Here is a 16890-nt window from a genome sequence, read left to right as displayed (position 1 = left end):
ACAATCAAAATCTTGTTTTAGAAACAAGTGGATGTCTGTTTTTTCCTGCCTGGTGCAGAAAAAAAGATGTGGCTTTTTTAATTACTTGTAAATCCTCAAAGAAGCTGCAAGTTCCAACACAAACACTGAGAATCTTGGTTGATGGAGGGATTTGATTGACTTAAATCTGAGAGAAGCTCTCAGTGCAGACGTCCACTGGCAGATAATTAGAAAGAGTCCTTTTATTTGAAAAAGAGTTTATATTATATAAGAACGTGGTCCATTATTATGAGCAATTTTGTCTTTAGATAACAAACTTTTTCTTCTTTTTACCCTTACTTGGTCCTTAGTGATCCCTTATATATCAATATTTGAAGATTGAATTATGCTTCTTAACTTTATTTCTCATCTGAAGTTTTACACTGCAAAAAACAGCACCCTAGAAATGGATCCCAAGTTCTCAAAATCTGAACAATTCCCTTTTAATTAAGCAGAAATAAATAAATAAATGCTATGAGAAAAATGATCTTACCAAGAATCCTTGCATTAAGATAAACACAGTTTTCACAAACTAAAACTATTTTGCTTTTGAAAAACTTCTTACAACACAGAAAATCAGACATTTTTCTTGAAACAGGACTTTCTTAAGATTCAATTGTTGATGTGCTGTCTGTTCCAGCAAATTTAGAATTTCAACTAACTTTTAATCAAAAGACGCATAAACAATAATCATCGTCTTCATGCTCTTCGAGGAAGTACATGACTGATGTGCAAACCTGCAGGTGAGGTGTCTGGTTTATTACAACTTTGCCCAAACAATGTTGGTCAATTCTTTTGAGACAAATGTGTGCTAACCTCTTAAATCACAAAGTGTCTATGTTGTGGTTACAATTTCACACCAACTTTAGATAAACTCCTCACTAATCTCAAGTTTCTTTACAGAAACTGACTTTTTTACAAGTGAATTTGGCTCAAAATTGTTTATCTTATGTTATTTAATATAAAAATGAAGTAAGTTCATCTGACTCTTTATTTAGGAGTAAGGGAAAGTGTGAAGATCCTGACTGAGGAGAGACAAAAATGACCTCACTTTCCCTGAATGTCAAGATGTGAAATGGAGCTCCCAGCAGAAACACAAGAACAATCACACACGCCCACTCACACGCAAGCCACCCTAAGTGTCTTTGTTGTCCGAATTTAGGCCAACTTCAGTATCAAACAAGGGAAAGTGCTATATTACATCCTGTGTGAATGCAGCTTTGCTGTCCCTGGACAAACAGGAGCGGTCTCTCTGGGGCTCAGCTGTCTTTCAGCGAGCCACAGTGGCGCGCTGAGGGACACAGATTGGTCTGACCTGATAGGAGAAACCTGTTATCTCACAAGAGAGGGTGTGATAGTGCACGCTGTAGTGTTAGAAAAATATATTTGGTTTCAGAGGTCGAGTGTGTGCATCTTATCAAGTTCTGATTGTGTGAAGTGTCTCCAGAGCTCTGAAGCCGCTTGAGATGAAATTCCAGAATCGGAAGTGTCTTTCAAAGCTTCGGCTGAGCTGATCTGGTTACAGATAAAATGTGTCGAGGAGCTCAGTCAGAAGTTTGCATCTCAGTGGCCACATCCGATGAGATGTCTTCAATAACAATACCCTGATATGAGAATGCCACAATGTTAGACCCCTGGAGAGATGGCACTATTTCTGACCACTGCAGGGTCATGGTGGTTAAAGTTATTCTGCTGATGCAGCTAATCAGGAGAGGGGAAGTAAAAAGAAGTCTTCAAGCAAACAGACTCGAGAAGTTTCCATCCATGTGACGAAAACGTGCTCTGTTGCTTGGAAACCACATCACTGACTGTGACAAAATCATTAATATGCTTAAAATCTGAACTGCAAACTCATCAAAACTTTGTTAACTGCACTTTAAAAAGTTTCATGAATTAAAATAAAGTTATTTTTTCTAAAGGTTATCGTGCTCTTTATCCTTAAATTTTCTCTAAATCAAAAATAAACAAAAGATGAGTAAATTTTTGAATCCTACTCCAATCATTTCCAGTGGTCTTTTAATTATGATTATGCTGTTTATGGACAAAATCATTAAAACTGTCATTTTCTAGGACATAGTTTCTGCAGAGCAGCAGGAGTTCATTAGAAACTTGCCTCTGGGTTTGGGCGGGATCATTGGCATGGAGCAAGCCCGGCCCCATTTCCCATTATCCATGTGTTTACACACCCTCCTGGTCACTTATAGCCCCTCACACCCCAATCTAACATTACTGCCCCAACAAAAATGTTTAGCAATGTCGGAGTTATCCAGCTGTACAGTTTTGAGGCCAGCAGACAAGAAAGCCAAAGACGTATAAGGATCTAGTCATCCATAATTGGATGCATCAGAACGGAGGAGCAGAGGGGGCATGTGGAAGAAATATGCTCTTTTACAAATTGTATTTTTTTGTCTGCTCTTGATTCACAACAATTGCAGAAATGCAGTTTTAAGTGTTAAAAACACCCAAACCTTGATTTTTCAATGGAATAGATCTTTAAAGAAAAAGTAAGGATAAAACGTTTTTGTTTCAATCACAAAATACAGAGATAATATGGTGATTTGTGTGTCAGGAATTTGTGAGTTCTGTTTGTTTTTGTTGCTTTTCTGTTTAAATCTGACACAACAGATTTAGAAACAAACTCAAATGCCAAAGCAGGAACTTTCTAGAGGCACTTTCTTCAAATCTTTCGATATCTGTGAAGTTCTAAAATCTCCCTTCAGCACTGATATGCCCACAAACCAAAACATGGATCTTGGAACCTAAAGGAATCTTTTCCATCAAGTGGAAAATAACTTCACAAAGCAGTTGTTGTTATTTGTGTCCATACATTGAAACATTAGAGCAAGGGTGTCAAACTCAATCGGCCAAAACACACAACACACCTTAGGTCGCAGGCTGAACAGGATAAAAATTTATTTAACACAACAGAACTATTTTTCTAATTTTTAAAACGTAGCTTTCTAACTTAAATATGAATATTTAACTTGAACTTAAGTAACTTTCAATATTTTACTCGTCATAAAAATATATTTTGTCAAAATGATACAAGTTAGAAGTAAGCACAAGATAACATCGGGACATTAAGAACAATAAAATAAAATAATCTGAAGTTTTTGAATATTGGAAGATTCAAAAACTTTATTTAATAACAGGGGCAATTAAATAGTGAGATAATAACTGTCAGTTTAAGTAAATTTAAGCGTTTGTCACATCTTTAAAGCAGCTCGATGTCTTTGGATGCACAGAAATCTAACTGACACACTAAAAGACTGAATCTCAAGACAGCTTTTCACCACACGGAAATATCACATGAAAAATAAATCACCACGTCAAACTGAATAAACTAATTTTCCTTTTGTTGTCAAAGCAAATTCTTTGCATTCAAGGGAAGAACTGAACTGCTCTTAATGGCCCGAACCGAACAGCGTTCCCTAATCCCTGGAATGTGTCACTTTGTGTTCCTGCCAGCCTTTGTTCAGTCTCAGGAAGGGATCTGCCACAAAGTCACTAATGAAGTGTTGACTCGAGAGTCAGGACTTCAGTAGCGGGCCTGAGGTGAACGCCACACAAAGAGCACTTGCCCTGCTGCTTACCGGCTGTAGCTGCCAGTGTGCGCTCATTAGACCTCATTGTGCTGGTGGCAGGTGTGTTAATCCAGACGGGCTGGGTGGTGACCCCCGGACCTCGCCTGTGGGATACAGTACAGTCTCCTTCCGAGCCTCTCAATGCCTGTCATCTCCTGTGTGAGCAGATGAGGCGCAGACCTGTCAGCTGCAGGCGGCTCACCTTCCGACAGCAGACCAATGACACTAATGCAGAGAGGTTACCTTACCTGGGTCTCTGCGATGCGCGGCACTCACGTCACCCAGACACTAAAAGCTTTACTTCACTCTGCACCATTCCTACTCTCATTTAGGCCATTTATGGTTCTCTTTTTCTCCCAATGCTTCCTATATTCACTGTTAAGAACATCCTCTCTTTTTTAGGTTGAAGCTGAATATTCCAGACATTTCACTGTGTTGTAGCAAGAGGCAGAGTCAAATAATCTTATTCACGATATAAGGCCACAAAGAAAAAGCAGTCATATCTGAATTAGAAAATAATTCTAAAGTTCTTGAAACTTCTTCTGCTGCTTCTCCAGAAGAACATAATCTGGATTATCTGCAGAGATAAACCAACGTTAAAATGATATCATAAAAAAAAGAAAATTTCAAATACAAATACTCTTCTTGGAGATATTCTAAATATTTTTTAAAAATCAAAGTGAGTCAGTAAAAAAAAAAAAAAAAGAAGAAGAAAAATCAACTGTCTCATCTATTATAAACCAGATGGGAAATTCCCTTTATGCTCCAGAAGAAATAAATAATTTCATAATACTTCATTTTCATCTATCACAGCAAAGTAACTCATTTATTAATAATATCAGGATCAAGTTACAAGCATAGAAAAGTTTTAATATATTTTCTCTGATCCCATTAAAAAAATGTAAACAACCCAATGGATTCTTAGAATTTTCCAACTTTTAGAACTTTTAAAGCTTAAGCTTTGATCATTTAAATGAATTTCACTCTAAATAGCCTACTGTAAAGGACACCTCTGTCAAGGGCTCACCCACGGCCTGTGCCAATTCTCGACACACCCATGGGCAGTAAAAAAAAAAAATAAAAAAGAAGATGGCTTAATGTATTTTTCACCAGAGCCTGACGATCATATTCTCTTTCACAAAAACCCCTCCTTTATCAGGCATTACAGAGGATTCCATGGGTGTGCTGGGGTATCAATTGCAGAAAAACTTGAAGACATGAGGGTGTCTCTGAATTCTGCTCTCCATTAAAATGAAAGGATTCTGCTTCAGGCTGAAATCACAAGATATTTTCTCAAAAACAATTGCTGCAACTCTCCTTTCTCCGTATTATCAGCGGATATAAAAGTTTTGTTTCAGCAACAATAGGTAAGGATTGTATGGCAGCAACTTTTGTGAGTCTTCTCTGGGAAATTACTTTTCTAAAAATAGATAATAGAAACAACTGTAAAGTTTGCTTGGTAATCAACTATGGACAAAACTTAACTTTAACATGTTTTTCATAGTTAAATAACAGAAGGTCAACCGGCGGGATGCACAGTCCACTAAACTAAATCACGGTCAGGCAGGGAGGGGTCAAGCACCAGCATGAGGGCATCAGAGAAAAAGCAGAGTGGTCAGGATCCAGGCGAGGGACAGGGCAAACAAAGCAGGGTCAGAAGGTCAGGTCAGGTCAGGTCAGGTCAGGTCAGGTCAGGTCAGGAACGCTTAGTGATGCAGGCAGAGTAGCACAAACAAGACTTCACACTGAGCAGAGCTCAGACTAAATACTGCTGGGAGTGAGTACTGATGAAAACCAGCTGTGGAGCTCCTGGGAATGATAGCAGGGGCTGATGGGAAGTGTAGTGTGGAGAACCGGGAAGTGCTAGAACTCTGGAGATAGTTCCCGCTGAAGGCCAGAGTGGGAGACGGGACGGATTCATGACGCTGACATTAATACAGAATGATTTGCGGCAGTGGTGCAACGGTCGACTCCTGATCGGAAGATTCCAGGTTTGATTCCCGCCTTGCCCGCTCATGCGTCAAAGTGTCCTTGGGCAAGACACTCAACCCCAAATTGCCTCTGGTGGAAGGTTGGTGCCACTGTTCAGCATCAGAGCCACCACCAGTGTGTGAATGAGTGAATGGGTCTGTGACTGTAAAGCACTTTGGGTCTTCAAGGAAGGTAGAAAAGCGCTATTCAAGTATACGCCATTTACCATTTAAGTATATAACAGGAATGGGCAACTCCAGGCCTCAAGGGCCACAAACCAGCATGTTTCCCAGCATACCCTGCTCTGGCATGTTGTAATTGGACACACCTGAACCAGGTAATCAATGATGAGTGGGCTTAGGTATCTGGGAATCGTGCAGACGCAGTGACCCTTGAGACCTGGAGTTGCCAATCCCTGGTGTACAATATTTTTATGGAGTTTCAGACAAAAACAATGCTCCAACCTGCAGGTGACTCATTTTGGTTCAAACCAGCAGTATTGGTTCTAAAGTGCCACACACAGTAAACGAGCTTCCCTGATAAGGTCACAGAAACACTTGCAGCATATTTAGCTGTTGGATTAAGAAAAACAATGTATTTTTAACTTTTTTTTCTTTACTTTTTAGGTAAAAATGGCAGAAAAATGCAGCGTCACTGAAACCTAACAGCTAGTTGAGAAACGACAGTGGAAAAGGCACAAAATCAGAAGTATTCGAAATGAACAATAGAAGCATTTCAAAGACAAAGTGAACTTTTCAAATAGGGTTGCCCAAATCCAGGCCTCAAGGGTCAGCTACCTGTTAGTTTTCCAGAAATTCCACCTTATCTGCTGTTGATTACCTAGATTAATTGGTATTAGTCAATAAGGAATGGCAAATTGGTTGGAAAACATGTAGAACACCGGTCCTTGAGGACTGGATTGGACACCCCAGCAAATCCGTTTTCACTGCTTTGCCTAAATGGTTTGGCAGTGATTCTATGCCAGATGTCCTTCCTGACACCACCATCTATTTTGTTCGACCGACACATGAATACCCAGACTTGGAACCTCTTGAGGCTGCATGGTTAGACAGTAGCGCTGGGGGTCTTGCTCAAGGACCCACACCGGATGAATGGGAATCAAACTCTGACTTCCTATGTGCATGTACATGCACTCAATATCCTGACACTTGGGGACAAACTCAGGATAATGTTAGCAAAAATAACAAAATCACAAAGTATGAGTATTTATTTCATCAGTTAAACTTTTTGTTTTTGAAAGATGGACATAAACTGCAAAAATAAAATCTTAAGAAAATAAAAAAAAACCTTTTTAAGAAAATTAATGTTTTATTAAGAAATGTTTTGAATAGCAAAATAATCTTAGCTTTAAGAAAACACAATTTTTTCTTCTTAAAGAATTCTCTATGACATTTTTTTAATTCATTGACAGATATTTTTTTTTTTAATTTATCAAATTTTAAGAACTTTTGACACATTTCTAGGGGTCCGTTTTTGCCGTGTAGATGTTATCTTTTTTTTTTAATTATCAGTAATTTGACATTTGGGATGAGAGTCTTTAGTTCACACATTTTAAACCCAACATTTCTGGAACATGAGCACATCCCTGCACTTTTTAATGTGATCATAGATAATTGGCGCTCCACAGATGGTTTTCCTCTAATATGCATACTTATTAGAAACCCAGCACAGAGTCCAATCCCACAAAAAACACTCCAGTTTTGAAGAGCTGGGCTGAAAGCTCTTCAGGGTCTGTGGGGGTCACATACAATGCATGACTGGGATGCCAGGAGCCTCTTGTCCTATATATCAGAATTTAATGAACACATGCGCAGCTTCTTTTCTGCTCTCGTGGTCGTGAGGCTCAGCTGCTCCTGGATGGACTGACTGAGAGCGTCTACTCATTAACCAAAGACAGATTTGCTCATCAGAATTAATTCATTTCACTGCTGCCACGTCTGCCAGATAAAAAAATACTAATTATCAAAAAAGCTACAAGAGAATATACCTCTCTCTCATTAACTTTTTTGCTATTTAATCAGTTGGATGTTTGGAGATTTCTTATTACAAAAGTGAAATTATGCAAATTAAACAAAAAAGAAAACATCTTATTTAGTTGAAGACTAAACAAGCTAAAGGAATGCACTTTACTGAAAACAAAAAAAGGAGGAATTTCTTATAGAAAGTACACACAGGCTGGAGAGCACTAATTACATACAAGTGCAGACATCCCTAATAAAAGGTGGGGCCTAATCTGAGAAAAAAGGGGGGGCTGTTGTCGTGGAAACCGGTGAATTACAAGGAGAAGCCAGTAATGGTAAGAGATTGATATTAAAGAAAAGGTATACTGGTTAAGTACTCTAAAGTCTATATTTTCAGTTCATAATTTTGTTGATCTTGAGCACAAATGACTGCTTAAAATTTGAGTAAAGCAGGTTTTCTGCGTCAGGTTTGGGTACCACCTCATAGAGAAGTTACCCTCCAAGCTAGATCTACGCCGTGTGAAACAACAGAGAAAAGAGTTCCCACATTTTTTTTTTTTTCCAAGGGTTTGTTGTTTGGGATGTGGGTCTTCGTTTTGGCAAAAGTAGATTGCAGAAGAATCGTAGTGAAATCTCAATCAATGCCTCAAGTGGTGGGAGTTAAAATATGTGGATACAGTAACTGAAGAAGGATGTGGTGGAGATGTTACTGCAACACAGTTCATTCTGATGTTCTAATGAACTCAGTGTAAGTCTGAAAAAATGATCTGATACTGGAATACATTTTTTTCATTAAAAAAAAAAGAAAAGCAATCATTGAGAAGTTTTGTTGTTTCTTCATGTGGACTAAAATTATGCAATAGTTTCAAGATGGACTTTTAGCAATGGCCAAAATTAACCCCTTGACGACTAAATTTATTTCCATTAACTAAAACTTCACTTATGTTTTTGCCCTCAAGTAGAAGCTAAATTAAAGCAATTGTGGACCTGAAATGGTTTGATGCGTATTTATATTAATAGGCATCAAGTGTTTAGTACAAATTAATATTTTATCAAGCTGAAGATTAAAGGACTCAATATTAGGTGGAGCAAATGTGACTTAAAGTGTGATTTTAATTGTGTGGTGGTGGTACAAAAAGTGAGCATTTACATTTCATTGGATTTGTGTGCAAATGAATGTGTATGAAATGATATAAATGACTTGAAGTTGAAAGAAAATTAACGTCTTATCTAATCAGCAAACGGTAAGGATGGATTTATACTTGTTTTCTGCACATTTTAGATTTTTTTTTAATTTTTACTAAAAAAGTAGAAATAATGTTTTCAAGATATTTGTAACCTGCACATTTCTGATTTAATGCACAAATCTAGATATAAAAAAATAAGATAAAAAAGACTAAAAATAAACAATAAATTCAACACCAAAACCTTTCAATGTAGAAGTTCAGTTATTTTGGAAGGAACACAAACTAATAGCATCAGTCATCTACATCAAAATTAGACAGTTAAGATGTCTGTACCTTTCTGGAGATATTATATTTGTATTTACTGTGGGACATTTTCTGTATTTTCCCAGTGGAACAAAGAGAGTTTCAAGTTCCAGAAAAGCCCCCAAACATGTTGAAACCAAATAATAAAAAAAAGAAGAAGAAGAAACACATCTGTTGTTAATGTGATTTGAGGGGGTTTTCAAAAAAGATGCTTTAATTTCCTTAGAATGTTTAATAGTAGTGATAATGTTTTAACCCTCCAAAATAAAATGGAATGTGCATACATTTCCTGGTATTTTTTTGTTTTTTTGTTTTAATTGGTCACGTAAATAAATTAAAAAAAAAAGAATATTTTGAAACACAGGTAAATTTACAGCCAAAGGCATTGAAAAATGAACATTTTATCATGAAGTTTGTTGTATTTAGTTTCAGATCAGACACCAAAAACTGCTCCTTTTGGTGGACCAGCTAGTGTTTACTCATCAACTGCAGGAAACAGTCTTTGTTCCCTCTTCTCATTTATGTAACACTTTCTGAAGCTTCTTCAAGTTGACTTTTCTTAATGTTGCACAGGCAAAGAAAAATACAGTTTCTGTTAACAAAAGTGCTGTTCGTGTTAAACATGTCACTTGAGTACACACATTAGATCTGTATGCTGATAATCTCCATGCAATTATTGTGTAGATGCAGAACGCTTCCATACAGCCAGAACAGCCAGCATCAGTACATACGTTCTCACATTACTTTTGTGTAATTTAGACACTGGAGCCTTTGTGTTGTTTTCTTCCTCTTTTCTCATGCTGTAGTGTTTCATTGTTTTCATCCGCTTTTTCCTCCAGAGGTCAGATCACGCTAAACAATGTTAGAGTTGGAGTCAGGAGCGCTAAAGAGATACACATTCTGGTCCCTCTGAAGGACACATTCAACACAGCAACCAAAAACAAATGAGATTGTTGTTTAGTAGCATAAACCGCAAAAACAAGGCCCACAGAAATAAGTCATTAAAAAAATGGATAGCAAAAAAATCAGCCAGTGAAGTATGAAAAAATATCTTTATTTTAAGATAAATTTATAGTCAGCAAGACCTATTTTCTGCTATCAAAAATCTTTTTATTACGATGATTTTCTTGCAAAACAGAAAACAAGATATTTTTCTTAAAACAAGGGTCTTTTCACTTACTTAAGATTCCATTTTTGATATTAGTTTAAGTTTCAAACCATGGGATATAAGGCACACAATAGTGTACTGATATTGGATAAATGTAACTAGATTTGCTGTTAAATGGATTTTCTAATAGGCTTTTGGAAGGAAAGGCTGACGTACTCTGTAAAATATGCAAATGAATAAGTGGGGAATATATAAATATTCTTTTGAAGTGTTGTAAAGCAGCAAAAGCTTTGGAAATCCATGTAAGAGTTGATCATCATGAATTACATGAAGACTTTTCAAATTTACTGTCAGTAATCACAATCTGCTTTTTCTCATCTAAAGCAAGTCCTATTAGACAATGCCACAGAACCTCCATCGTGTTCTGGACCCGGACTTTTTCAAATGAACCGTTTAAGATGATTCACTTTATTTAGTCAAAAATGAGACTGAGCAGAATTTACTAGAAACATTGTAATTTTTTCACAAATTCTTCAGAATTTGGAAGACACCCCACAGATGTTGTTACACCGCAATAAACGGTCTGTTTCATACCTAGAGTTACCATCAAAGTAGAAATGAGCTAATTTAAATAAAATTGCAAATATGTTTATGAAAAAAAACTGTATTTTGGTTTGGGTATCAATAAAGTTTAGGTTCACTTAAAAAAAATACTTTTTTTTCATTGCAACCCAACAAAGAAAACATATTAACATTATTTAAACATTTATTAAAAAATATTAATAATTTCAAATTAAAGTTCCTTATAAAACTTTATATTTTCAGCAGACTTTTACCATAATTTTTAAATTTTTTCGTAAATGACAGAATTATTAAACAAGTTAATCAAGAAAACATTTATTTTGTATCTTCTTGCTCATATCTTTGACTATTAAGCAACAAAGTAAATATAATGAAACTATGTAGTGACACGTTAAAATACAGTGGCTGATTTATTTAATATATAGGAAAAAAATGGGAAAGAAATGCTACAGTTCACACATCTGTCTTTGCAAAATGTGAGTCGCTTAATTCCATCGAAATGATTATCTGCTGCTTTGACACGTTATCCTGCAGGCAGAGCAGATGGTTGGAGTGAGGAGGAGTATAACGTTCCATCTTCACATCTCTCTGGCTGAAGTTTATTAGATTAGATGACACCGGAGCTTTTTCTTGCTAGAAGAGGTGAAGAGGTCGTACTTATGGGTGGCGAGTGTTAATGGCATTCTTCCTGCGTCCATTAAATCCTACATGGGATTCAGGACCAGAACCGATTCTGAAACCAGAGCTGTGTGAGAACATGATGGTGTCTCCCATAGTTAGATTCTGATCAATTAAAACTCTACAGTCAGTGAAGGAATGGAAAGCACTTTGAGATGCTTTGTAGCAGGAAAAGTGATGTATCAATATAGTTGAATTTAAATGTAATCTTAACAGAATTTGTCAACTCTTAAATTTTATACATTTATGATTGATGTCAGAACTTATGTTAAAATATAAACTTTAAAGTTGAGATTAAAATACATAAACAGCAGATAAGTTACAAGTTTTTATAAAAAAAAACTTCCCAGCATTCCTGTAGAATTCTGGCATTTATGAGCTCAACTCCTGGAAAAGAACACTTCACTCAATTATTTTGATCTTAATCTTAATATAATAAAAGTTAAGACAGTGGCAGCTGATCTGTTAATGAAAAACTGGTGATAGTCCATCATTATATTATATTAAATCTTTCCAAATTGGTTACCCGATGCTTATCCCCATAGGACAAACCTTAAACAATTAACTTATGTCAAACATGACTTCAAACACAAAAGTAAAAAAATGACACAGAGGGGTCAACAAGTTTGTTTGAGGGGATTTTGATTGGTTTATAGATGTATGCTGCCACCATTTGGTGAAAAATAGTCAAGGCAGTTGTCTCATCTTGCAACACTGGAACTTAGTGGCGCCAGCAGACACATGGCCACCCCAGTGGTCACCCCACGTTCAACCCGCTGGTTACTAAGCTGTGCTTGCATCTGTTATGCATTTCACCCCTAAACCATCAGAAGGTGCTGGATAATTCCCCAGGAGGGGAGAGGAGATGAAGAGCACACCAGCCCGTCCTTTACGCACACACAGACGCACGAAGTGCGCAGCAGTAGCAGCAAAACATGAGCCGAGTAAAGACAAAAGAAGAAAGCGCCAAGTGAAACAACAACGGTTGTAATGCTTTTGGAATTAATAAAGAGGAACATTCCATGGAGGACATGTAGATCTTCATCTGCTAATGCACTTTTTTTAAAGTTACTTTTTAGTTTATAACTTTTCCCTGGAGAATTTCATTTTTATCCTGTGTGTTTAAAATTAAATCATCCTTTCCCTTTGGGCTTTCCCTTCAGGGACTCCACAGCCAATGAGTTTCCTCCATCTAACCGTCTTCTGCATCCTTTCCTCTTCTTTGTTCACTGCATCCGCATAGACATCCTCTTTGGTCTTTCTCTAGACCTCTTTCCTGCAACTCTAGACTCAGAATCTTTCAAACAATATCTTCTCTGTCTCTCCTCCGAACATGTCCAAACCATCTCAGTCTGGACTTCTCCAAAACCTCTAACATGTGCAGAGGGACACTCTGATGTATTCATTCCTAATCCTATCCATCCTGGTCACTCCCAAAGAGAACCTCAGCATCTTCATCTCTGCTACCTCCAGCTCTACTTCCTGTCTTTTCTTCAGTCCCACTGTTTCATGACTGCTCTCAGTAAAAATCACAAAATCATCTGCAACCATCACAGTCCATGGGAATTCTTGTCTAATTGGAAAATAAAACTACATTTTTGTGCAACTCAAATTGTACTTTTAATCATTTATGCACATTACTAACATGAAATATAGACACAATATATCAAAGTATATCAGCAGATATATGTTCTGATATTTTATTTACAGGTTGTTTAGTAGAATGACTTTAGAAAATATGGGTCATGTTTTGGTGTGTCATCCCAAGATTTAAAATGGCCCCCCAGCAGGCAACCCCAGGAAATATTTCTGGAGGCGCCACTGGAACTTCTGAACGTCAGCTATTCTTGTTTTTTTCTAGTTTAAAACTATGCCCCTCCCAAAATGTGTACAAATGTGTTGGTCCATGCAGCTGTGAAGAATCTGATGGATGCATGGCCAAGGAAAAGCATGAAACCAGGACTGCTAAAAAAAAAAAAAAAAAATACCGTCTGCTTTGATTGAAACTATTTAGGTATGTTAGGAACTTGTATTAGCCTGCTTTTATTTAGATTGATTACACACTAAGATATTCATATTTCACCAGAGATCTGAACTTTATCCATTTCTAACTGCGCCTCATTCAGCAATCTTTACCTATTTGCTGCAAACCTGTTACATAAGAATGTCTCAAAACAGTTTCTCATTTTTTGAATCTTTAATTCACGATTTCATGTTTCGTTTCAAACAATTTCAAGCTTTGCACAAAAAAAAAAGAAAAGAAAAAGAGAAACACTGTTCACAACAGCCTGTGCTTTGCTCAGTACGTTTGCTGCAGGAAGAGCACGACACGTCGGATCTGGCCAAGGTCCCCGTGTCCCGTTACAGGACGGGACGACAGGTTTAACGGTTCATCATGAGGTTGGGTGGTGCCGGATCCTTTTCCTTATGACAGACTTCCTCTGGATTACATTCTTTCCATCAAAAGCACATTTAGGAAGCCACCCGAGACAAAAAAATAAAAATAAAAAAAAAAGCTAATTATCAGTGAACCTAAAAGGAAAACAGTGACACCACAACAGTGCTCAGCCAAACCCATCCAATTAAGCAACAGTAAGAATGTAAATAATAACGTTAATACTAAGGGTTGCAAAGATTTTGTTTCTCTCAAAACAAAAATAAATTCCTTTGGTCAAGTAAAAAAACAAAAAAATGAAAACAACAGTGAACATTTCCTTTTACCAGTCTTGATTTCCTCGTTTCTGTTTCTAGAGTCTTCCAGGTTCTTGAGGCTCTAAGGCTGCAAAGGAGGTGTCAAGGCAATATGGTTATGGTGCCCCTGGTGCTCCATGCTGCAGCATGCTGGGAATAGATCTAGAAGAATAGGAGAGGGGCAGAGGCGTTCTCACGAGGGCAGCTGGCTCCTCAGACGGCAGGTGAAGGTGCATCAGGATCAGGCTCGTTGCTGTAGTTGTTGCTGTAGTGATTCCCACTGGGAGGGTGATTCGGCAGGATGTCCAGTTCATCTACTTGTGGGCCCGGATGCATCACCACCAGCTGGTCTTGGGGTATATCTGCAGCTGCTGCTGCCAGGTTGGTGATGGATTTGGACTTCACACACTGGAAGTCCACGTGGCGGCTTTTGCCCTCCTCCTTTTCCCAGGACATGCGGATGAAGGGTCTCTGGACGTAGTTATATATAACCTCGGGGCGTCCTCCTGGTCGTTTCTTCACTTTCTCTTTATACGTAGGGTAACCTGTTGACAAAATGCACATTTGAGTTGTTTATTTATTACAGTAGATGGACAAACTACAAAATGAATCCAAAAATGTACTGAGAAAGTTGCAGCAGCAATTTCCCCCGAATTCTCCTTCAACTTTGTTTTATTTTCCATCAAATATACAGTTAAGCAGCAGTTCCATCACATATTTTATTTGACTGTACCTTCAATGCCAAGTCTTATTTTCTTCAGTCCTCTCTCCTTTAAAACGGATTTGGCAACATCTCGGTTCTCGATGTATTTGAAAAATCTGTACAGTTTTGTGCTGTAAATGACTGAAGGAGAACAACAATGATTTTAACATTTTTTCCATCTCTTCCTGTGTTCTGTACATTGTCAGAAACTCACTCTGAGAATACTCTTCTCCCATCTGTGGTGGATACTCTTCGTCCCAATCCACCACGTCATCGTCAGTGAGAACAACAATATGACATTCCCTCTCTCCGCTCTGAGCGCTGGTCACCATCAAAGGCAGAACCATTTCTTCAAGGTAAAACTCAAACTGACGCCGAGCTCCATCATTGGACAGCTCGTGCATCAGGGCACCTGGAACCAAGAGAGACAGAAAAATCAACAATACGAACAATACGAGGCTTTTCTGCAGCATCATCTTATGGTGGAATTTCTGATTGAAGCTTTGTGTTTTTGGTAAGTTACCAACTTTGGTAGGTTGGTAAGATTTTCATTTATGTTTGCGTTTTGTTTGTATTTTTAAATAACAAAACATGGAACAAGATACAAGAAAAAAAAAATCATCCTAAAGACGTTTAAAAGAAATCTTTTTCATAGACAGAATCAAACATATCTCCAATTTATTCAACAGTTTTAACATTTAAACACAAAAATGATTTCCTTTCAGATTTTAGAGAAATCATATACAACAGATTTGTAAATTTAAAATTCTTGTGTTGATTTAAATTAGTTTGAAGGTCACAATTATTTATGTTTACAAGTATTTATAAAGGAATGAAACAATAAATAAAGGAATATGCATTCATTGATTTTACTTAAAAGCTAAATAGTTTTTTTTCCAGGAAAAATAAATGGTTTACGCAAATCCTTAATAAAAACAATTACATTATTCTGGCAATGAGACATGGCCTTTTGTTTAGTTTAATTTGTTGTGGGAAAAAAAGCATAAATTCAAATATGAAAGTAGGAAAGTATTTTTTAGGCTTTTTAAAAAAATCATTTTACTACCTGAAACTGGGGTGAATTTCCTAAGTAACAAACCAAACGTTGATTCTTGTGAACAATCCTACTTATTCCATAGTGGTAAACAAAGAAAACTAATTTATGAGCAAAAATCATCCACCCCTGATGAGTGGTAATGTCTTTTTGTAATTATTCTTGGTTGTTGTTACCCAGATTGCTAAAGCCAAACAATTACTTGTTTTCTGTTTTTTAAAGAGGTGCTCCCACTTTCTGGTGCAGCATTCCAGAAGACTAAATTCAGCGGAACAGTGGGGCAAGATTTAATTTGTAATTTCTTTCTAATCATTTTATTCTATAACTAAATTATTTTTAACACATATTTAGCAGAAAACAAGTTGGAGCAAGACATTTCCAACTATGTTTTAAACAATAAAGGGGTGAGAAAAGTCTATAAGTAAAAACATTTTCAGAGCAACATTCAGTTCCTGCATCAGTCCTCTCTGGAACAAAAATCAGTCTGGATGGCGAAGAAGAATCCAGCAGCTCCATAAAGACAAGCCTGTCATTGTAACGCTCTCCACAGTAAACAAGTTTTAAGTGCCACGTGTGTTGAAAAAGTGTTGTTTCGGGAACATCAACAACAATAATTAAACTTAATTCGTTTACAGTCTTCTGGAGGGAGACCATCTCATTTGACTATAAAGATCAACGTTTTTGGAAACTGTGATTATTTCTACAATAGACTTCAGACCTGCAGTGAGACTAATGTTCAAGAACCATTTTAGCATCAAAACATATATATATATAACTATGCATCATGATTTTAGACAGAATTCTCACAAATTAGAAGTGAGTAAAGATGAAGTACAATTTTTCCTTTCAAAAAATGATGATAAATCTCCTGTGAAAACAGACACAGAGCAGCATCTCATATCAAGTACTCACTAAGGTCTCTGCATTTTATGGTGCTATAGTCGAAGGAGATGCATAGATAGTCACACGCCTCCCGTAACTCAGGGATGGAGATTCCATCTGGACAGCGGATGATCCCAGATTTGTAAT

The 16890-nt window shown here is 37.1% G+C and overlaps 1 protein-coding gene across 1 annotated transcript in view; it reads right to left on the bottom strand.

Moving 5' to 3' along the window:
- Positions 1-13591: 13591 nt before the first annotated feature.
- Positions 13592-16890, bottom strand: part of btbd10b (BTB (POZ) domain containing 10b) — a 6288-nt gene continuing 2989 nt past the window's right edge. The window contains exons 6-9 of the mRNA XM_036210234.1: positions 16774-16890; positions 15022-15219; positions 14838-14948; positions 13592-14649 (exon numbers count right to left, since the gene is read on the bottom strand). The exon at positions 16774-16890 is cut by the window's right edge and continues 5 nt beyond it. Of these exons, the coding sequence (XP_036066127.1) occupies positions 14318-14649; positions 14838-14948; positions 15022-15219; positions 16774-16890 (758 nt within the window). The 3' untranslated portion in view covers positions 13592-14317. The remainder of the gene's footprint in view (positions 14650-14837; positions 14949-15021; positions 15220-16773) is intronic.

This window comes from Oryzias melastigma, linkage group LG3 (assembly GCF_002922805.2).
Source record: "Oryzias melastigma strain HK-1 linkage group LG3, ASM292280v2, whole genome shotgun sequence".
Classification (NCBI taxonomy): domain Eukaryota; kingdom Metazoa; phylum Chordata; class Actinopteri; order Beloniformes; family Adrianichthyidae; genus Oryzias; species Oryzias melastigma.
The sequence above is the reverse complement of the archived record's forward strand: the minus strand, read 5'-3'. Positions and strand labels throughout refer to the sequence as shown.